This window comes from Pseudorca crassidens, chromosome 12, assembly GCF_039906515.1.
Source record: "Pseudorca crassidens isolate mPseCra1 chromosome 12, mPseCra1.hap1, whole genome shotgun sequence".
NCBI lineage: Eukaryota > Metazoa > Chordata > Mammalia > Artiodactyla > Delphinidae > Pseudorca > Pseudorca crassidens.
In genome coordinates this window covers 88,382,905-88,406,588 of record NC_090307.1, presented here as the reverse complement: position 1 = coordinate 88,406,588, position 23,684 = coordinate 88,382,905, and the positions used below count along the sequence as shown (strand labels likewise).

Sequence of the window (23,684 nt, the reverse complement as noted above, 5' to 3'; positions counted from 1 at the left end):
TCGGGAGGTGGGATGCGTCTACATCAGAGTCCCAGGGGTTCGTTTAGCATTTAGAATGCTATTCCATATTTCCTACTGAGAAACTGGAAAATGACTTATGTTTTATGTGAGATGAACCACAGAAGGCCAAGTTCAAATATCTGTTGTTCTCTGGGCTTGTGGAAGATGCAAAGGATTCTTCTCTTTTTCATGTTTTAGATTTTTATTATTATTTGTTTTAATAATACTTGGCACTTGGACTAACATCACGGATTCACAAGCCAATATTTCACACATAAAAGTAATTCACTGGGACTTCCCTGGCAGTCCAGTGGCTGAGACTCCGCGCTTCCACTGCAGGGGGGCGTGGGTTCAATCCCTGGTCGGGGAACTAAGATCCCGCCCTTAACAAACTACCTTTGTTAAGATCATTTGCCAACATCTGCATGTCGAATATATAGTGAACATATCTATAGATCTCCTCAGCTTTTTGATGAGTTACTTGTGCATACATGGAGAGTTCCTGAGGTGAGCTATTTCTTTTTTCACAGATGAAAACTGGTGACACATGTTCAGTGCAGCTATATAGCTTAGATTGGGAATACTGAGATAAAATACTGAAATAAAATTGAAGGTCCTTTTTTGGCCCGCAGCCAAAAAAAAAGAAAAAAAAAGTAATTCATCAATGGAACAGTATTCTTAAGGAAGGGTATATACCCCTCTGGGAGGAGAGGAGAAAAATCTCTGGATTTTTAGACTTATTTGAAAAGAGCATATATGTTTAAAGTTGAGAAATGCAGCCTTCGATACCGGTTTATTGATGAGAGTCACGTCTGTAACAATTCAACACCCATTCAGGAGCCTCCAAACTGATAACAGTTTAGCGGGGCGAACCCTGTGGTACGATAACTCATTACTTATGATTCTGTGTCCTGTTATCAAACATTCCACTGTGTGTATCTGGCAGCAGAGAATCCTCCTTTTTTTATTCTTAAAATCACTCTCTTGGAATATGAGAAAATCCTTCTTCCACCTTTTCCAGAAGCCCTGGCTCCAAGTTACACAACAGAGGATGCAATCAGGGAATTCAAATCATGGAGAAAAAAAGCAGCAGATATCAGATCTGTCCACTGCCATCTGCTGCTGCCCCTAGGCCGGTGTTTGCCCAAGTTTGGAGTCTGAGATAATGTGGGGTAAACGCAGAAGGACTTTTAAACATATAGCAGTTACGTGTTTATTTTAATATTTGGGGGGGGGAAGCACAGTTAACATGCAGAACAGTGACTTTTGTGGTAAGTATTGCTTAGGGCAAAGCTCAGAAGAAAAGAAAAGATTTGAGATAGAGAAGGACTGTCATGAAGTAAATGGAAGTACGGATGATTGATGCTAATGATGGCAAAAATTGCTGAGAATCATAGGATAAACTGCAAAAGAGAAAACACTGCTTTAAAAGTTATGAGCAGTTTTCTGTCTTTGAAGATGGGGCCTCAAATAGACCTTTTGGGCAAATCTCCTTCCTTTCAAAAAGCCCTCCAAAATGAGTTTCCTGAGAGTGTGTGTGTGTGTGTGTGTGTGCGCGTGTGTGTGCGCGCGCATGCTACACCCCTCCAAACCAAGGACCCCAAGTTCCTGGAGAAAACTGTGAAGTCACCTTTAACTTGATGCAGATGTTAAATGTTTTGTTTAGTTATGCAAATGGATGTACTAACAGGAGTATGCCCGCAGAGACAGGAACTTTACTTTTTTTTCTCCTCAATATGGATTTAGATTTCCTGGTGTCTAAAAACTAACGTGTAGTCCTGAGGGTGTGAGCACTTGGTGTGTGTAAGCACCTTCTGCAGGAGCAGCTGGAACACCAGGAAGAGCTGGTTATGCCCGGGGCAGCGAACAGTGGCGAGAAGCAGGGAGATGTGATTTTCCCTTCAACTGTCACTGAAGGGAAAGCTGTGACAAGGGGCTTACATAACAGGCGACACTCGGGTGCAGTGGTGGGTGTCGGACTCCCGGGACTGGAGTGGGTTTGGACCCGAGAATGCATCAGAACAACTGCTCCCAGCGGGACACAGGGGCCCCTGTGGTCCCCTCACGTTTCTGAACATCCTCTTAAAATTTACAACGTGATCTCTGTTGTGCTGGGGAAATGGGGTGCAGGATCCCCTCCCCGCAGCTGGGGGCAGTTTAGGACCCACGCCAGAGAGACAGCTGTGCCCCAAATGTCTGTCTCTGGGAGACTGTCGGCAACAGAATTTTTTTTTTTTTTTGGCCATGCCACACGGCATGTGGGATCTTAGTTCCCCAACCAAGGATCGAACCCATGCCCCCTTCATTGGAAGCGCTGAGTCTTAACCTCTGGACCACCAGGGAAGTCCCAATAGAATTCTATAAAAAGGCAGGGGCAGAAACCAAGCATTCTTGAGGTCAGGACATCCCGGAAATAGCTGGAGTGGAGGGGAAGGGGGGAACGGGATTTCCCACAAGTAGGCTTGTGGGGTCTTTGACAGGTTAACTGGGACATTAAAGGGAAGGATGAGTCCTGCAGGGATCACCAGGGACGTCTAAATGATACTGAGATTACACCGAACATACAATCGTCCAAACTCAGAACACAGTGTCCCGGAGGGCCAGATCCACTGAAACTGAATACAGACAGCTATTACTTCAAAATCAATATGGATCAAATGCAGGGCTATTCTACCAAAAACAATGGCCTATACTTTTCAGGGTTATGCAAGACAAAGAAAAAAAGTCTGAGGAACTGTTGATGATTTAAAGAGACTCAAAGGAACCTGACAACTAAATGCAGGTGGGATCCTGGATTGCACTATGAACCAGGAAAAACTTAGCGTTCCTTCTGCTATAAATGACATGATGGGACAATTGGCCACATTTGAATAAAGTATGTAGAGAGGTAACAGTGCTGTAAACAATGTCCTATGCTTGATTTTGATCACTGTAAAGCGGTTTCTTAAGAGAGTGCCCTTGTTTTAAGGAAACAGACACGACAGGGAGTCATATGCAACCAATTATGAATATAATTAGTTTAGAAAAACATATATATACGTACATACATTTAAAATATATAGAGGCAGACAGACACAGAGACAGAGAGAAAGAAACATAAACAGAAAAAGAATGCTAAAGCAAACATGGTAAAATGTTAATTGGGGGGAATTTAGGGGAAAGGTATATGGGATTCTTTGTATGGTTTTGCAACTTTTCTAAAGTCTAAAATTATTTCCAAGTAAAAAGTTTAAAAAAACATTATGGTGCAGGAAGTACTTTATACACAGTGGGCTTTGTTTAAAGCCGTGTTTCTCAATCAGGACTGAGTTTTCCCCCAGGAGACATCTGGCAATGTCTGGAGATGGTGTTGGTTGTCATAACTGGGGGGCGTGCGCAGTGGGGTGCTACTGGCATCTAGTCCTACACAAGACAGCCCCCCAACAAAGAATTATCTGGCCCAAAATGTCAGTAGGGTTCAGAAACCCTGATTTAAATATTTAAAGAAAATGAAGCAAGGTTCTTCACCGACATCTGCCACGGAAGAATTGGGAAAGCATCCTCACTTGATACAAGCCTTCCCTCTCTGTCTCTCCACCAACATCTCCACTCATTCTACCCCATCTCTGCCAGGTACACCGGAATCCTGTTTCAATGGACATAATTTGGTCTGCCTAGCATCTCTTCTCTCCCTTCTTCTGGTACCAACACATAGCTTCTTCTGGAAAGGGCTCTTCTAACTCCAACCATGTGGGTTGGATGGGAACTTCAATATTCTTAGGGCTCCTACTGCTGTAGCCACATGACATTGTGCCCCGGTAGGGCCAGTTCTAGTACCTCACCCTTCCTACCAAGCTGAGTGGTTGAAGGCAGGAGTGGATAATTGGCTGTCCTGAGGCCACCACCCAGACTGTTTAAACCACAAAGCGCTTAACTTACTTGGAATTTGCTGCCCAAACTTGAAAGCTGGGCCATTTCACATTTTTAAAATCCCGATCTCCTGGTTTACTTGAATCATTAAGACTTTGGTGCCCACAGGTGTAAGGATAACAATTGTACTCACCTCCTGGGGTCGTTATGCATATGTATATATGTTTATATATATATACATATGCATACATACAGGCACTACACACTCACACAAATGAGTGCATTTTCACACAAAAGAAGATCCTTCTAGAACACTACTCACTCATTTGGTAAAAAAGGATGTTTAGATGCATAAAAATACCTTCTCTTAGGTACTACAAATGCAAAGGTGTTTTAATTGAATTCATTTAGGATCCCCTACCCTTGATGTCTTGGTAATCTCTGGTGCTTACCAGGGACCATTACAGGGGTATCATACACTCTTGCTTTATCCTGTGGACAAGGATAAGTAAGTGTCTGAAACAAGGCAGCTGGGCAGTGTGATGTGGTCCACAGCCACCTCTGGTCAGAGATGGGCACCTTGACACAGAGAGCTTGCAGCACACTGCTTTGGTTTGAAATGTATGGGCCTCTTCTAAGAAAGTGATACAGTGAAATCCAAATAAGAATACAAACCAGAGTCTTCCCCTTTCAGAATCGCTCAGGCCAACACCTTCAGGAGGGTCCAACAAGGTGGGCAGTGGATACACTGGCCAGGAGCTGGGTGTCAGAGGTCGAGTGGCTAGCAGAGCAGCCACCTGGGAAGGGGAGCTTGGGCATCACAGCCTTAGCGGGGCAAGGGGGGCAGCCAACAGCAGGTGTTGAACCTGAGAGGACTGAGGTGGGGGGAACAGAGAAATGGCCTGGTATAGAGAGATGAGACAGGAGTTACAAAGAAAGAAAGGGAGAAATCTAGAATGAGCCTTGTGTTGTTGGATTAACATGGAGACATCTGTGTGAACTCATGGTTTTTGAGACAGACGGACAGACAGAGGTGTCACTGTGGGTACCACTATCTCCTGACTAGAGCATCCAAACAGCAATGAGCACCTCTAGAGCTTAGACTTTGGTTTCTACATACCATTCTCCACTGAAAGAAACTGAGCTGATTCCAGGACTGGGGCAGGAGAACTACAAGATGAGCCTAGAAATTCTTGTATTTAGAAAGGAAGAAAACGCTTAAAGAATATTGAGGACACATCAAAAGGACATAGAGAAAAAAAAGAGAAAAAAAGAGAAAAAAAAGAAAAAAAAAGAGAGAAAAAAAGAGAAAAGAGAAAAAAAGAGAGAAAAAAGAGAAAAAAAAGAGAAAAAAAAAAAAAGGACATAGAAGCCGTGATAAAATGGCTCCCACTGCCAACCTGAGGATATTCTGAGCATCGAAATAACCAGTGATAATAACGGAACATAAGCCACAGAGTACAAATGAAACCCACGACCCCATTCTGTTCATAGATTCATAAATGAAGAATTGAAATTCTAGTAATAAACATTTACATTGTCCCTGAACATCTTCTCGTAGAATATTTATTAATTTTAAAGCGAATAAGGGTAACTTCACAGCAGAGAAGCTTGGCAAGCACTACCTTCACCAAGTGATCAAGTGCATCATTAATATTGTGGCAAATTTAAATCATGTGCCACCTGATTAACTGCGAAATGGGGAGAGCAGAGCATCCCTTCTGAGACGCTCCTGCCAAAGGGGTATAATTGGAATCTAAGCACAAAGAAACATCAGACAAACCCAAACTGAGAGACAAGCCACAAAATAAGGAGCCTGTAATCTTCAAAACTCTCAAGGTCATGAAACTCAAGTAAAGACTGAAGGAAAACAAAGACCCATGATGTGAAGCAGATGACTGAGACAACCGGGGATACTGAATTAGGGTCTGAGGATTGCAGAGTAGTCAGGCGGCAATGTTTATTCCTGATTTTCATGCTGTATTGTGGTTCCGTAAGAGTGTGTCTTTGTTCGTAAGAAAACACATGGCAAACATTCAAGGGTGGTGAGTGCCTATTTGGTCGGACACTCTGAGACAGCTCAGGGGACCAGAGTTCCAGGCACGTGTTCTTACAACTTGTCCATAGGTTTGAGCTTGTTTAAACATAGTAACAACAGATGTCCAACTCTCTTCCACTATGTCCTAAAGATCAGACACAGGGGGACATAAACCTCATCTAAGGAGGCAGGAGGACACTATGGAGAACAGTACGGAGGTTCCTCAAAAAAACAAAACTAGAGTTGCCATATGGTCCAGCCATCTCACTCCTGAGCATATATCTGGACAGAACTCTAGTTCAGAAAGCTCGTGCACCCCTATGTTCACAGCGGCATTATTCACAATGGCCAGGACATGCAAACAACCTAAATGTCCATCGACAGATGAATGGATAAAGAAGATGTGGTACATACATACCATAGAATACTGCTCAGCCATAAAAAAGAATGAAATAATGCCATTTGCAGCAATGTGGATGCAACTAGAGATTATCACACTAAGTAAAGTCAGTCGGAAAGAGAAAGACAAATGTCATATCATATCGCTTACATGTGGAATCGAAAATAGGACACAAATGAACTCATCTACGAAACAGACTCTCAGACGTAGAGAACAGACTTGTGGTTGCCGGGGCGAGGGGAGTCGGGGACGGATGGAGTGGGAGTTTGGGATGAGCAGATGCAAAAATGGATAAACAACAAGGTCCTACTGTACAGCACAGGGAACTATACTCAGTATCCTGTGATAAGCCATCATGGAAAAGAATGCGAAAGAGAATGTATACCTATGTACCACTGAATCACTTTGCTGTACAGCAGAAATTAACACAACACTGTCAATCAACTGTACTTCAATAAAATAAATTATAAAAAATAAGGAGGCAGGAGGAGAAGTGTTCCTGACCCCAGTGAGAGCAGGAGCCTTGGACAGAGGACGCCAGACAGGAGGCAGAGGCACAGGGAGCAGGGGGAGTAAACACTCCAGCCTCGCTCTCTGTCTGCCCTCCAACCTCCTACAAGTGCCCTCACTGGCCAACCCAAGACGGCACACAACAGGCACAGGAAGTGCTCCCTGACGAGGTCAGCCTTCCGGGGCACAGAGCAGGATGGAGAGTGTGTCTGCAATGTGGGCAAATGGGAAAAGAAAAGCCAAATACACAAGAGCCCATTGGATCCTGTACAATAACTCTGTGAGATATGCTTTCCTGGCCCCATTGCACAGATCCAGAAACTGAGTCTCTGTGGGATTAAATAACACGCCCATATCTACACCATGGAGCCGCAATCTGACTCAGGCTCGTGGGAACCCCAAGCTTTATTCTTGCCCCTCAATTAGGAGTTATCAGGTGAGGCTGAGGCCCTGACGTGCTGAACCAAGCTCCGTCTGGATCCTATCTTTGTCTCTCCAAGCAGTACTCGGGCCCATCTGCTGCATCTGTCTCTTTTTTGTCTCTGATGTTGAAGAGATGGCTGGGCTGACAGGAGAGTGATAAACGATGCCCGCTTATCCTTGTTTCAGGCGAGTGTGACACAAACTCAGTTAGGAAAACACATCTTCAGGGCTGCTTCCTGTTCATACGTACTAGCTCAGGTGGCTGTCTGAGCAGGAAAGAGAGACAACGCGTTTGCCCGGCTTTTCTCTGTCTTCCCTACCTGTGTCACTCACACTCCTAAATCTGGAGGCGCAGGAATGTTTACTGCGTTTTTTAATGGCCCCAATCGTGCATGCTTTTTCTGGTGGCAGCATCCCCACTGTCCTCTGCACCCCACTGTCAGCCCTTGCAAACTCCTCCCACAGCTCCCAGACAGGATAATGAGGGCACATTGTCTTTTCCAGACCAGGTCGACTGGTTCAGAAATGGCACGTGAACCAAACAGAACCAAGGAGACACAGGATGACCTCTCCTGTGTTCATCGGGTATCGTGTAAAGGATAGTCGATCTTGACTCCACAAGGGTGGGAGCCTGGGACTGCCAAGACCCACCACATAGAACCTAAAAACGAAGCCAACACCATAATAGGCAAAGCAAAGAACTGAAGAAAAAAACCCTCTGATGTCATAATTGAGCACCTGGACTAAGCCATAACTGATGACTAGTTTGAGTGTCTGACACTCAACTGACACTAGTTTGAGTGTCACCTCCCAGCCAACCTCCCAGCCAAAGTAGACACCTCCTGTCACTGATGGTCCAGGGAGGTGTCCAAGGGCCAGGCCACAGCCGGGGAGATGACTGACCCATAGTGGGGACAGAAGCGCGACAGAGGAAAACGTTGAGTTTGAAAGCAGATGAGAAAAGTCTGTTCTGTGAGTCCATTCACTGGTTACAATTCAAAATGGAAACTAAAGAGAATGGTGACCCGAGGCTGTGTGCTGACCCAAAAGATTTACATGAACTGGAGAAAAGCACATATCGCCACTTAGGGGGCAGGAGAGATGAAACAGAGCTGGGGCAGAACAGTCACACCCAAATGGAGACATCTCCCAGGATTTTTTTTCTCATAAATGAAGATGGCAGAGTGGGAAGCCTTTTAGGGTTGCCTCCAACAGCTGAAGCATTAGAATCTGACCGGCTTTAGGAACTCAACCCTCACGGAGGAGGGAAGGTCTCACGTGCAAGACGGACCAGTGGCACAAGATGTTACTGATGGAGCAACTGGACCATGGCTGGTACTAGAGGGATTTTTTTTAATCTTTATTGAATTATAGTAGCTTTATAATGTTGTGTTAGTTTCACGTGTACAGCAAAGTGATTCAGTCACATATGGAGAGATAGATATATAGATTCTTTTTCAGATTCTCTTCCATTATAGGTCATTACAGGATAGTAAGTAGAGTTCCCTGTGCTATACAGTAGGTCCTTGTTGGTTCTCTATTTTACATAGAGTAGTGTGTATCTGCTAATCCCAAACTCCTAATTTATCCCTCCCCCGCCTTCCCCTTTGGTCACCATAAGTCTGTTCTCTATGTCTGTGAGTCTGTTTCTGTTTCGTACATAAGTTCATTTGTGTCCTATTTTAGATTCCACATAGAAGTGATATCACATGGTGTTTGTCTTTCTCTGTCTGACTTACTTCACTTAGTATGATCATCTCTAGGTCCATCCATGTTGCTGCAAATGGCATTCTTGTGTTCTATTTTATGGCTGAGTAGAATTCTATTATATATATGTACCACATCTTCTTTATCCGTTCCTCTGTTGACGGACACTTAGGTTGCTTCCATGTCCTGCCTATTGCAAATAGTGCTGCTATGGAGGGATGTCTGATGGAGGAACAATGAATGAAAGGAGGAGAGCCAAAGCAGACAGAAACCAGAGAAGGCCCCCCAGAACCAAAGGTGCGTTGGGAGGTGGATGTCCTTGACGTGGTTGTTGATGCAGACGGCAGAAGAAGCCAGCTGACCTTACCGTGAACTGCTCCAAGAGCCTTAACTATACATGTGAGAAGCAGCCATCCAACTGGCCTCTGGTTTCCTTCATTCTGTTCTTTGGTTGGTTGGAAAGGGTCCTCCTGCCTGCCTGGCGTCCATTCCTTTTCATCTGACAAAGCCCGATCTGTCTTTGGACGCCACACCTTCTGCACTCTCTGTCCTAGTAGTTTGGGTGGAGATGACCTGAGGCTCCCAGATTGGTGTATCCCAGACCTGACCAATCGGAAACTCCATCCCTGCCCCCCCAACAGTGACTGGATCAGGGTTGGGCCAGGGACTCCAGTGACCACCATGAGATTCACACCATCAACTTTTTCTACAAGCATTTGGGAAGTCACTTTGTTTTCGTTGGGGTGTGCTGTGTGGATAGAACGTAAACCTTGAGCTGCTGGTGACAATGATGACCACTCAGAAATGAAGCCAACACAAAGAACAGAGCAGACAGAGATGGAAAGAAACCGTGTCTGGTTACATTGATTGACCCCTGGATCCAGCCGTGCCTGAAGCCTACCTGGTATTTTTTCAGTTACCTGACCAATTACATTTTTTCGAAACCCCCCTCCCATTTTTTAATTTCACTTAATTTTTTTTTTTGCTTTGGTACCATTTGCACATGCTGAGTTTTTTGGCATTTGCAACTAAAGGGGTCGAGACTAATGAACTGAATGATCTGGTGCCTACTCAAAGACCATTTCCATTGGGGAGGTGGGGAAACCCTGTGTCAGGGCCTAAAACACAACCTCACTGTTTCCAACGGAGACAAAACCCTGTTTCCAGAGCCTTCCTGTTTAAGGTGTGAGATTTTTATTTTTTAATTTTTTTGTAATTTCGGCTTAAAATCATCACTAAGCTGGAACTCCACGATGAGAACAGAACCAGCCTTCTGCTCTGTGTGTGTGCTGGGGGTGGGATGAGTGTCTTAAAGTTCCTCTGTTTATTTTGCAAATGAGAGAATTGCCTCAAAGGACTGCTAATCTACCCCCATGTGCCCAAGTGGGCAGTGTTATATCCACATTTCTACAGACTCGGAGTCCACAGAGTCAGTGAGGAAATGCGGCAGAAATCAAGCATTATAATTAAGGGGCCAGAGGGGCCGATTAAGCAAGAACGATGAAAAGAGTGGCCTGAAGAGTTGGATGAAAAAATTAACCTAAGGGAGGCGTGGGAGCTGCTTTGGATGTTTCTGGTGGCTCTGTGACCCCAGAGGGAGAAGGGTTGTTTAAGACAGTATCAAGAGTGTTATGAAACTAAGCCAAATGGAATTAGGTCTAAGCTGTATTTAAGCATGAAGTACATCAAGGGATGTCTCAGGATCTAACCCCCTGGCTCTCTGTTTAGGCTGATAGTAAACAGACACCGCACACTCGAGGAGCTCTTCCTATTCCCTGATAGCGTCAAATCCACTGTTCTTCTAATTCTTTTTATTTTCTCTGTTTTTTTAAACAGCATCTCTGTGTAGTTTCTATTAGATTTTTTGGGTGATTTTTCTTCTCCACGGCTTTGATAACTACACATATAATAATGGCTGTGATTTCTTGACTTTTTACCACGTGCCAAATGTTACCGTGTGCAATGGGTTGAACGGTGGCCCCCAAAAGATAGGTCCACTTAGAACCTATGGATGTGGTCTTATATTTGGAAACAGAGTCTTTTCAGATGTAATTAAGTTAAAGACCTTGGGATGAGGTCATCCTAGATGAGGGTGGGCCCTAAATCAATGACCAGCGTCCTTGTAAGACAGAAGGGGGAAAGACATGCACAGAAGCCCATGCAAAGATGGAGGGAGATGGGAGGGATGCAGCCACAAGCCAAGGAAGCCAGGAGCCACCAGACGCTGAAAGAGGCAAAGCAGGAACCTCCCCTACAGTCTCTGGAGAGAGCATGGCCCTGCCTGCATTTGAGTTTAGATTTCTGGCTCCAGAACTGGCAGAAAGTACGTTTCTGTTACATTAAACTACCCAGTTTATGGTAATCTGTTACACCAGCCTCAGGAGATGAATACACTGTGCTGAGCAGCTACGCCCATTTTTTTCCTTAAAAGAGTCTCACAACCCTACAAAGTAGGCTCACAAGAGCTGTCCTTTCCTCCAAGAATTTTTGCTACACGCACCCTCTCTCTTGCCTTCCTTTGTAACAGTTCTTCAATCTTTCTCTGGGAGAAATACCCTTCTTCCTTGAATACAAAATGGTAGAACTGTCCATCAGATCGTCTTAATCTTTTCTAGACAGGGATGGGGCTAAGTAACCTGTTCTCATCCCTGGCTACACCTGAGAATCACCTGAAGAGCTTTTAAAAAGTAAAGATGATCAACCCTACTTCTATGCCCACCTCCACTCCACTACTACAAAGGTCCTGGCCCAATTGGTTAGGTGCAGAGTCTGGACTTAGCGTTCTATAAAGCTTCCTGGTGATTCTAAAGTTCAGCCACGGTAAGGGAGTCTTTCTCCCTGGAGTCTAAAACATGAGCACAGAGATAAAAACAAATAAAATAATTAAGGCCCCTGTATCCCAGCAGTGGTACCCTGAAAGCAGACATCCATAATAACTACCAGGGCTCTTCAACTGGCAACTTCAGACTTTTAGGAAGCTGGTCCCTTAGTGTACCTTCGGGGTCATAAGATCCCAATCCCTTAGTCCTTAGGTGGCCCTGATATGTTTCTGATGCTTCGGACCAATTCATCCAGGAACTGGCAGAACAGATACTCAAAACTAAGCTTCTGCTTCCATGATACGGGACATCCTTACTTAATCCGTAAGTGATAGCCCCCCGTGTCGCTGACGACGTGAAAGGTATAAGGAAGAAAGAAAAAATATTTTTTGGAAGGGGATTAAGAAGTACAAACTTCCAACCATAAAATAAATAAGTCACGGGGATGTACTACACAGTATAGGGAATACAGTCAATACTACTGCAATAACTTTGTACGGTGATAGATAGTTACTAGACTTTTCATGGTGATCAACCCGTAATGTACATAAATGTCCAAACACTATGTTGTACACCTGAAACTAACATAATACTATATGTCAACTATACTTCAATAATAAAAAAAATTACGTAGAGATGACATGGTCTTCTACATCAAGTCTTTGAGCTGCTTAGGATCCCAGACATTTGCAAGTGTGAACTTAACACTCTTAATATACCACTAAGATCATCCTTAATCAAAAAATTTTTAAAAAAAAAGAAATGTACACACTTCAGAAGACAAGGACTTACTCACTCTGGGAGATATCTTTAACCATTGTCTTGGAAATTTTGCTAATTCAGACTTTGGCTGAATTTTACCTTTGTCCTCTCCTTAGAGGGAGTAATTTCTAAATCCCTAAGGTGTAGAAACAGTTTTGTTCAGCTCAGCATACAGGTAGGAGAGAGAATCAAGTCCTGCAGAGAAAACAGTTTCAAAGGTATCAGAAGTACCCACTCAGAAATAAAGGCAAGCCAATTAAACATAATTGGTATCCTTCTTCAAAGTATATACAAATAATCTCTAAGTGGAAATTCCCTTAGCCATACCCAGGGTGTAAGATGAATGCACTTGAAAAGGATTATATGTAGAGGAAAAAATGTTGGGGATATACTGTTTTAAGGTTCTTACACAACATATAAAGCAGTATGACCTCATTTGAATGCAGGCTTTGATTAATTAAAGATAAATTTTGTAAACCTTAGGGCAATGGCTAAATTTTAAAGAGGTATAAATAATGAGCCAATATGGAGATAAAATGGAATCATAAAAAATATACTCAGTAGGAAAGCAGGCAGCAAAGAAGGAAAAAGGAGTAAAAAACAGATGGCACATAAAGCAAAAAGCAAGATGATAGATTTTAATATAAATATATCAAAAATTTCATTAAATATAAATGGTCTAAATATAATGATTAAAAGACACAGATTATCAGATTGGATAAAAAGGCAAACCCCAACTACATGCTCTCTATAAACAATCTACATAAAATATAAAAACACAAATTGGTTTTTTCAAAAAACAGAAAAGATACTACAATGCAAACATAAATCAAAAGTAAGCCGAGGTGGCTGTATTAATATCAGATGAAACAGATTTCAGAATAAGGAATATTTCCAAGAATGAAGAGGGATATTACATAACGAGAAAGGAGTCAGTTCACCAAGAAGTCATTACAATCCTAAGCATAGATGTACCTAAGACAGTGTTTCAAACATATAAAGGAAAAACTGACAGGACTGAAATGAAAACTAGGCAAACCCACAACTTCAACACTTCTGTCGATAATGGACAGAACAAAAAGATTAAAAAATAAGCAGGGATATAAAACACCTGAACATCACTAGAGATTTGGAGAGTCCTTGTAAATCTTAGGCAAAGATTTTTTTAGATGTGACACCAAAAGCACAATTACTGAGAAAAAAAAATCAACGAACCAAACTTCATTTAAAAATCCTTTGCTCCTCCCAAGACACATACTGCAAGAATTTCTATAAACACCTATCTGAAAATGGACTTGTATCCATAATATATAAAGTGCCCTCAAAGATCAATAATATGAAAATAACAACCAACAAAAAACTGGCAAAAGATTTGAAAAAGATATTCACCAAAGAAGGTATGAGGATGGTAAGTAAGCACAAGAAAGAATGCTCAACATTATAAGTCACAGGATAAAAGTTAAAACTTCAAAGATATACTGCTACACACCTATTAGAAGTGCCACATAAAATCAAACTAAAACAAGGGATAACATTAAGTGGTCCTGAAGATACAAAGCAGCAGGAACTCTTATACATTGCTGGTGGGATTGCAAAATGTTTCCATGTTTGAAAAAAGTTTGCAATTTCTGATAAAGTTATGTGTACAGGTATCACACCAGCCAGCAATTCTAGTCCTAGGTATTTACCCAAGAGAAATGAACAAACATTCACTTGAAAACCTGTTTGCAAATACTTATAGTGACATTTTTCATAATGACCCACAAATGGAAGTAATCCAAATGGCTTTCAACTAGGAAATGAATAAACAAACAGTGCTGTATCCATTCACTGTAATATTATGCAGTATTAAAAAGCAATAGACCATTTGTGGTCTTTTTGATTATAGCCATATCACAGGTGTGAGGTGATATTGTGGTTTTGATTTGACGAGGAAGGGAACCCTTGATCACTGTAGGAATGTAAATTGGTGCAGCCACTGTGGAAAACAGTATGGAGGGTCCTCAAAAAAACTGAAAATAGAACTACTATATGATCCAGCAATTTCACTCATGGGCGTACATCTGAAGAAAATGAAAACACTAATTCGAAAAGACAACGCACCCCAATGTTCATAGCAGCCTTTTTTACAATAGCCAAGATATCGAAACAACCTATGTGTCCATCAACAGATAAATGGATAGAGAAGGTGTGGTACATATATACAATGGAGTATTACTCAGCCATAAAAAAGAATGAAATTTTACCGTTTGCAATAACATGGATGGACCTGGAGGGTATTATGCTTAGTGAAATAAGTCAGACAGAGAAGGACAAATACTGTATGTTACCACTTACACGTGGAATCTATAAAATAAAACAGGGACTTCCCTGATGGCGCAGTGGTTAAGAATCCACCTGCCAATGCAGGGGACACGGGTTCGAGCCCTGGTCCGGGAAGATCCCACATGCCACAGAGCAACTAAGCCCGTGCGTCACAACTACTGAGCCTGTGCTGTAGAGCCCATGTGCCACAACTACTGAGCCTGCGCTCTAGAGCCCATGCTCCACAAGAGAAGCCACGTCAATGAGAAGCCCATGCACCTCAATGAAGAGTAGCCTCCACTCGCCGCAACTAGAGAAAGCCTGCGCGCAGCAACAAAGACCCAATGCAGCCATAAATAAATAAATAAATAAATAAATGTATTAATAAGATAAAATTAAAAATAAAACCAAACTAGCGAATCTAACAACAACAACAAAAAGAAAAAAAAACAGACTCACAGATATAGAGACCAACTAGTGGTTACCAGTGGGGAGAGGAAAGGGGGAGGGGCAAGACAAGGACAAAGGATTAAGAGGTACAGACTACCATGTATAAAACAAATAAGCTACAAGGATATATTGGGCAGCCCAGGGAATACAGACAATATAACTATAAATGGAGAATAACCATTAAAATTTTGAATCATTATGTCATATGGCTGGAACATAAGATATTGTGAATCAACTATAGCTCAACTTAAGAAAAAGAACAAAAAGGAATAACTGTTGATACATAGGTGAATATTACATGCATGGTGCTAAGTGAAAGAAGATTCAAACGCTGCATACTGCACGATCCCATTTTTATGGAATTCTGAAAAAGGCAAAACTATAAGGACAGAGAACAAATCAGCGGTTGCCAGGGGCTGCAGGTATAGGGGGAAGGGGTAGCTACATAGGAACACCCAGGAATTTGGGGGGTGATGGAAGTTTCTTTATACCTCAGTTGTGTTCGTGTTTCTATGGCCATGTGCATTCATCAAAATCAAAACTCTAACCTCAAAAGGGTGAATTTTACTGTTTGAAAATTACATTAATAAACCTTACTCTTAAACAACGCAGAATGCTGTAGAGAGATATTCTATCCATCAGACTTTCCATTTATTCCATTAATTCAGTAATACTCCCTTTCACTCCAATTAAAATGCCAAAGATTCGTTTTTATTAACCATGCTTCTCATGACTATGGATGTTATAAGATATCTAATACATCCAAAGGCTTTGTTTTAACCCCTGCTCATGAAAGTGCTAACTGCTAATATAATTGAGAGTTCTGGGTTCTTCTCTGCCCAATTCTAGCCACATTTGTGATTAGGCTAAGGATGAATATTGAGATAAAGGAGGAAGAGCTGAAGGTGCAAATTCACATGGCTGAGGGGAAGAGGCCGGCAGGTAAGGGGGGGAAGAGAAGCACTTAATAAACACCACACCCAGGGGCCGGGGTGGGGGACACCCATGCATAGCTTTGGCACGATGTAGCCTTACGAGAATGTGCACCCGAGGTCGGCAGAGCGCCCACCCTCCCAGGGGAAATTGGAAATCCCAATTTTTATATGTGAATTCTCCCGATTTGGGGGAGCCTGTTCAGTTTTTTATTTTAAAAAGCACTGTGGACAGAACAGTGCTTGTGTGCAGGTCATGAAGTTTGCAAGCGCTGGTCTAGAGCCCTGGGTGTAGAGCAAGACAGGCCTAGGAGTCTGGTGGTTTAATAGAACGGCTTCCGAGAGGCTGAAATCACTTCTAAGAAGCTTCAATGCAGCACGGAGTTTCAACGTGGGTAGGAAGGGGTGTGCGCTTTTAATGCAAAGAGTGTGTGTGTACTTTAAGTATAAGGAAAGACAAGGCATGAGCCTTACACGTGCAATCTAAAATACGAAACTAGAGAATATAACGACAACAACAATAAAACAGATTCACAGAGAGAGAGACACACTAGTGGTTACCAGTGGGAAGAGGGTGCACATGGGAGCCGAGGAGGACCTCCCCCCTCCCCCCCCGCCCCCCCACAACCTCTTCCTACTCATGACACCGCCCCAGCCCCTAAATCCCAAATCAGCAATTCAAAATCCCCAAAGCTCTGACTACCCAAAGATTGGCCGGCTGGTTTTTAATTCTTTTGGTGACCACGGCTGCGCTAAAGGACAGTGAGGCTATCAGGGGACTTTATCCTCTTCTATGCATATACTCACATCTTTCATGCAAAGTGACTTATGTGTCCAATTACGGAGGCAACTCCACACCCAGCCCGGGCGTGTTAGACAATATACACGGATGATCCCGGGCCTCTATCTACCTACCTACCTTCTGAATTGTGAAATATACCTGGCCCCAGACTTCCGAAAAGAGGTTTCCAGCCTGTGTGACCTTCCCGGGGGCCCCTTACGTGACTGACAACCATCACTTCACCTCTGACGGCATCTCAGCCTACCACTGCCCTTTCCTCCCCTTTACATGGGGCCAGTTCCTCAACCTGTAACTCAACGACACTTCGCGTCATCTACCTCGGCCCAAGACTTAAATCTTAGGAAGACTCCCTTCTTTCAGGGCCCTGGTCTGTTTATGGAACCGCCCAAGAACAATGATTCTGTTCCAAACCCTGAGGAATTGCAGAACCTTAAATCCACAGTTGAACATCAGCTTGCAATTGGTATTAAAAACTGAACAGTGGTTTTGAGGGCTCCAGAAATCGGCGCTTAAATCCTTGGGCAAGAACAGTCAGCGATGGATTTTTTTTTTTTTTAAACGACAGTAAAAATTTAAACAAGGGTCAGAAAACTTCCCTCTCTGTAAGAAATTCATGGAGCAAACATTTTCTTTACAGAGGTATCTGAGAGAGTCAATGTACTGCTGCTTATGACCACGAGAAACAAAATGAAAAATATTTTGCAGACCCATATGCAGTGAAAACTGCCAAGCAAAAGCGGGGAGAGAAAACCCCACCAAATCAAGGTTGCCCTAAGCCAGGGGGAGAGGTGGCTTTGGGGGGAGGGGTAGGGCATCTCCCCCTAACCTCTAACACCCTCACCACTTGCTGTGTAAATAGCATCTTTAAAACAAAATTCCCGGGCTTCCCTGGAAGCGCAGTGGTTAAGAATCCGCCTGCCAGTGCAGGGGACACGGGTTCAAACCCTGGTCCGGGAAGATCCCACGTGCCGCGGAACAACTAAGCCCATGCGCCACAACCACTGAGCCTGCGCTCTAGAGCCCGCAAGCCACAACGACTGAGCCTGCGCGCCTAGAACCTACGCTCCTTAACGAGAAGCCACCGCAATGAGCAGCCCGCAACCAAGAGTAGACCCCGCTCCGCTCGCCAAAACTAGAGAAAGGCCACGCGCGGCAAGGAAGACCCAACGCAGCCAAAAATAAAATAAATAAATTAAAAAAAATTTCCCAATACCACTTTCAACAAAATTGCTGTCCCTGGCCTCTTCCACATGGATGTTTCTAAAGGCCACTTCTCTAAATCAAAAGTAAAATCCTCCAGATGGTGTGCGGGGAGGAACGTGAGCTTTAATCAAGAAAAGCCCACAACTTACTTCACGGAGCACATTCAACAGTCAGAGTTCCAACCTGACTGAATCCTCTCACGGAGGGAGAAAGCCTGATCGGGGACTTTCACCTTCGCTCAAATTAAAATGGTACCATCCTCCTCAATGAAGTGCTTTCTGTCCATTAAGCCACTTTATCATCATAACATCTCTAGCAAGTATTTTGGGAAGGATTTTTTTTTTTTTTTGAATGGCCACTTTCCATCTGGGGAAACCGAGTCCTAGAAATGATAGAACCCAGAGCTCACGGCAGAATTAAGTAACCAGATTTCCTAAGAGGTTTGTCCTCTGGAATAAAACAGAAATATGTCCCCCATCCCGTCACACACGCGCGCGTGCCCGTGCGCGCGCGCGCGCACACACACACACACACACACACACACACTCCTGTTTACCTGGAGCTCTTGGGAGAAAGGGACAGTATTTAAAACAGCAATTTTGTCCGGTTGGTGTGTCTGGGTACATGCACCCTTAAGGAAAGCAGATTTTTCTGGAATTCCAGCCGGTGCGCAGTGACTTTTGAAAAGCAAACGCTACTTGGTAACATCAACTGGCAACTTGTCTCTGCGAATACATTTCCAGCTGAGCCTGAATAGCTTTAGGCGGGAGAGAGCCGTGATTCTCATCCGCTTGGACTCGGTTTACCCGCTCAGGGCCCGGGGCCGGGGCCGGAGCCGCCACGCAGCGCGAAGGGCAGCTACACTTGTGCGCATCTCGGTTTCACCCAATGGCCCCGAGACTCTTGCCCCGGCGCAGGCAGCGGAAAAACGGCGCCCCCAGCCCTCTCTCCGCGTGCTGACCCGCACCCGGTTCCCGGCCCGGCCTCGGGGCGCGCAGCCGCCGTCCCCAGAGGAGCGGGGCTTCCTCGTGCGGCGCCGGCGGCCCCCGGGCTCCGAGACCCGTCTCCCCGCCCCTCCCGCCGCGGGCCCGGGCCCAACAAGCACGTAATCAAAACCTGCATAATAATACCAACCTTTCCTGAGTCTTCTGGGCACCAAGCGTTCCCTCCCTGAATTCTCTTAAACCCAAGACAGGGTGATCATTCCATTGCAGAGGTGAGGAGACTGAGGTGGAAGGCCCCCCAAGACCCGGCTGCTGGGAAGCCCAGGTCTGATTCCGACTTGCAGCCCCAGCTCTCCCACCCGCGCGATCACCTTTACGCTCTCCTAGACCACACAGGACCTCGGCGGGGCGCCCGGAAGGGGTCCCGGGTTTCTCCCGACCTGAGGTCCCCCCGGGAGCTGCGCATTCCTTCGCGGGCCAACGCCGGCCCGCGGGACCCCACAGTGGGGGAAACGGGGCACAAAGGGCCCGGTCCGCCCTCGTGGGTCACCAGTCCCAGTCCGACCGAGCTGGGGAGGGGGACGCCAGGCTGCGGGAGAAGAAGGCGCAAAGAACCCCGCTGCCCGCTCCCGGGCCCCCGGCTCCACGTCGTGGCCGTGCCGGGTTGCGCTAAGTCTTCACGCAACTCGGGGACGGTGAACACACACAGAGTGTCCCTCAGCCACGCCCCCTCTTCACCCCGGGAAGCACCCCGAACCCGGAGATACTGGGTCAGCCAATTTCGCCCCAATCCCACGGACGCGGCGCCCAACGGGGCTCGCCCATCTACGGAAGGGGCCGCTCCGCGCCTGGGAGCCAGCGCCCTCACCCAGGTCCCCGCGACACCCTCACCCTTCGGCTCCTCCCGCCCGGGCTCCTGAGGACAGCGGGGAACTTCTCGAGCGCCGACGCGACCGACGCCCCCCGGCCCCGGCCTCTTACCTCTGCCCAGCAGCGCGGCCAGCACCAGGCTGAGCGCCCGGCACAGCGGCGCCACCCGCCCGGGGGCCGCGCCCTCGGAGCGCATCTTGCGTCCCGGCAGCTCAGGCCGCCCGCCGCCCGCCGGGGGCGCAGGGCCCACTCGTGGCCCCCGCCGGCTGTCCCATGCCCCGGGGCCACCCCCGGCAGCGAGTCGGTCAGCCGGGCTGCGGAGCCGGTGTTCACGCCCCGCCCCTGCCGGGTACACGCCGCTGCGCCTGCGGATCCCGCGGAGGCTCGCGCTCTGGCCGGGACAACTTTTCTTCAGCCGCCGCGGCAGCCGCGGCCCGTCCCGCCCCCAGGGCCGCCCACTCGGCCCCGCCCACTCGGAGCCCGCCCCCGCCCCCCCAGCCCCGCCCCGGGCCGCAGGCTGCTGGAGGATGCCGGGGAGAAAGTGCGCGGGTCCCGGAGCAGGCGCGCGGGAGAGGGGGTGGGGCGCGCAGGGGAGCGGGTTGCACCCGCGGGGTCCCTCCTCCTCCCTGCAGCCTTCCGCCTTCGTGCCCTGTGGCTCGCGTCCCGGAGAGTTCTGCGCAGGTACCGCGTCGCAAGATGGAGCCGGACGCTTCCCCTCGCCAGCCTCCCAGGGTCCTCATTCGCCGCACCTGAACTTCAGGTTATTCCCTGATTCTTTGCCTTGAGAGCTGGGGACGTTGGAATTAAAACTCCCCTGCAGCTGATAAGGAAAGCTCTCCCAGAGAGATTGTTCAGTGGGAAAAAGCAACGGGCAGGACAGACTCGAAAGGGACACGGTTTCTACAGAGGCGTGCGCACATGTGTGTATATTTGTGTGTGTGTAGCAAGACAACGCGGTATCTCAGGAAGGGGACTGGAACGCTGGGGAGACGGAAAGGTTCGTTTTACACTGTGTATCCTTCTATATGGTTGGATATCGCCCCCATGCCCACGTGTTTGTATGCACTATTCTGGGGGGAAATGCGCCCTTCCCCAGTCAGACTTGCTCCTGCAATAGCTTTTTCTCTGCAGATTCAGACAAGGACTCGCCACCCCACTTGGAGCCCCAAATCTCTTCTCTGTGACGTTCCCAGCGCTGCTCTCCCTCCCCACGTGGATCCCAGCTGCTTGCCTGCAGGGTTACTGGTACACATGCTCCGGCCTCATCTGCTTCCCAGGGATGAACAATCTGAATGCAGGACCCCGACTCCCCCTCGTGTCCGTGAGTGAAAGGCAGTGCGTTCTGAGCCCAGCAGCCTTGCCCTGGAGGCCCAACCCTCCCCCAGCCGGTGCGCTTCCCCCAAACCCCATAGCCTGGCCTGGCATTCCCCTGGTGTCCTGGGCTCCCCAGGGGCAGGGCTCAGGGGCCCAGCTCTCACCCAGGCTGACTCGGTCCAACCTCAGAAAAGAAGCTCACGGTGTTGTCTTGTGTCACCATCGCTCCTGGTTACCAGAAGGCAGGAATGAATTTCAAAATAAAAGAAAAAAAAAATATCCTTGATCAGGTGAGAAGAAACAAAAGTGAAAGGTCTTGAGCACTGCAAATCCTCTTCTGCTGCCCCAACTCAGTTACAGGGGATCGTGAGACAAGCATGAGGGGAAATTGGGGGTTGGGGTCAAATGGTCCAAGGGCACTCCCCATCCCTGGAGCCCTTCTCCCAGCTGGACGGCCTCCAGAGGACGAGGGCTCACTGGTCCACTCTGCTTGCCTTATGTGGGCAGAAGGCAGCTGGGAAAACTAGCCAGGCCAGAAAGAAGACTGCAAAACCTTGGTTCCCAGAGGCCTGGGTAGCAGAGACTTCATTTTTTAAGTGGACTGACTGCCCAAGTTTTCAGTTCATTCAGCGAATCTACACCCAGCCTTGGGAGACAGTCATAAGGTAGGCTGGCTCGGGCTCCTGAAATGGAAGGCACATTTCCTCCTCATTTTTATTTGTTAGTTTGAAAGTCACTGGAGAATAAATATTTTTTTTCATTTAAATATTTCTAGCCTCAGTGAGAAATACAACATAGCCCATCATTTCCTGACTGACTGGTTGGGATCTGCTTCCTCCCTCCCTCCTGTCTGATTAGAGAAACAAAAGAAAAAGCCCCCAGTTATGCCGGCCACTCCCCTGTTCTCCTCTGTAGGTTCATCATTTGGTCGGCCTCACCCTCCCCACACACATCATTTCTTTGCTTTTGGCATAGAGTATCGCCCTCTCTACTGCAGAGCCAAATACAGGTTGTGGTCCAGGACTCCATGGTTCAAATAATCAGAAAGGGTCAAACTGAACAAACCACAGGGGAATACATAAAAATTCTAAAATGGGAAGAAAAAGGAGAAGAAGAGTTTCAGTCAGGTAAATCCACTTCACAGTCCCCAAAGGCATCTTCCATCCTCGGGTGTTCCAAGTCTCAGATATGCCTTGAGACCACAAAGTCTGCTAGCATCGCCTGTAAGAGGCTTTCCTGCTTCTTCCAGACGGACAAAAGGAGACCCAGGTCACGGGTGCTTCACTTCCGCAAATCGCAGTTTAGGATCCCATGTAATCTACCACGTGACCTTCTAAAAACCAAACAAGCACACACAAAACCAAACAAACAAAGGGATGATGTTGTTGATTTATCTTTTTTAGGAACCCACCCCCCAAAACAGAGGTGTGAACTTAGAGGTTCGTGGGCAAAGAGTTTCCTGTATTTATTTTTTTTAAGGCATGTATTTTTTAACCCCCAAATCATTAATTCCTTAACTTAGATTACTTCCAGATGCTTTTCTGAATTTCATAACCAACATCAGAGGCCACTAATCTCCTCAAAGGCTATTGCAAAACTCCTTGTGGGCTTTGGGCACATGGAGACAATTAACATGATTTATAGGAGAGAAGAGAGATTGGAAAGAGGAAACCTGCTGTTTCCACATGTGCCCAGGGTGCGTAAGTCGAAAAGGCAAGTTCAGATTTTTTTGTTGTTCATGCTTAAATTCCAAATTCTTAACATTGCATAAAATGAGGGTTGGAACTTGGGAATTTAGCTCAGGAATTTCTTATAAGGTTGGCCTCTAGATAGGGGACCTATAGGTATATGTTACTAAGAACGTGGAAAAGAAGGGCTATATGTTGGCCTCATGAGGCAGCTATAGTCGTCCTGCAGATCTAATGGCAAGTCCTAACTATGGTGCTTGCTATTAAAGATGAAAAATAAGGAAGGCAGGCAGGCAGCTATATGTTGTGCTGTGCTGGTACTTTTGTTATTGTACATAGACGTCATCTCATTTCATGCTTGCAGTAACACTAATGGGAGTACTGTTGCTGTCCTTTGACATTTCATCCATTCTTTCAACAAATACCTGTCTACTGCTTACCATTTGTCAGGCTCAGGTATGGGGTTCTAGCAGTGAACAAATCAGATGAAGGTCCTAAACTCATGGATCTTAGAGTCTAGGGGACAGACGCTCAGGAAATATACAAATAAATCCATCCTAGAAGCCAGTGATAGGTGCTATGAATAAAACTAAAACAGAATGAGGGGAAAGTCTGATTCGGGGTTACAACTTGAGAGAGGGCAGATGGAGTGGGTAAGTTGGCAGATTT

The 23,684-nt window shown here is 46.0% G+C and overlaps 1 protein-coding gene across 2 annotated transcripts in view; it reads right to left on the bottom strand.

Moving 5' to 3' along the window:
- The window catches only part of TMEM132C (transmembrane protein 132C), a 373,251-nt gene extending 352,839 nt beyond the window's left edge, over positions 1-20,412 (bottom strand). Inside the window, exon 1 of one of the 2 annotated variants that reach the window (XM_067701197.1) lies at positions 20,125-20,412. In XM_067701197.1, the coding sequence (XP_067557298.1) occupies positions 20,125-20,209 (85 nt within the window). In that variant the 5' untranslated portion in view covers positions 20,210-20,412. Of the gene's footprint in view, positions 1-19,333; positions 19,779-20,124 lie in introns of those variants that run through there. The other variant, XM_067701198.1, reaches the window with a different exon arrangement.
- Positions 20,413-23,684: the final 3,272 nt, after the last annotated feature.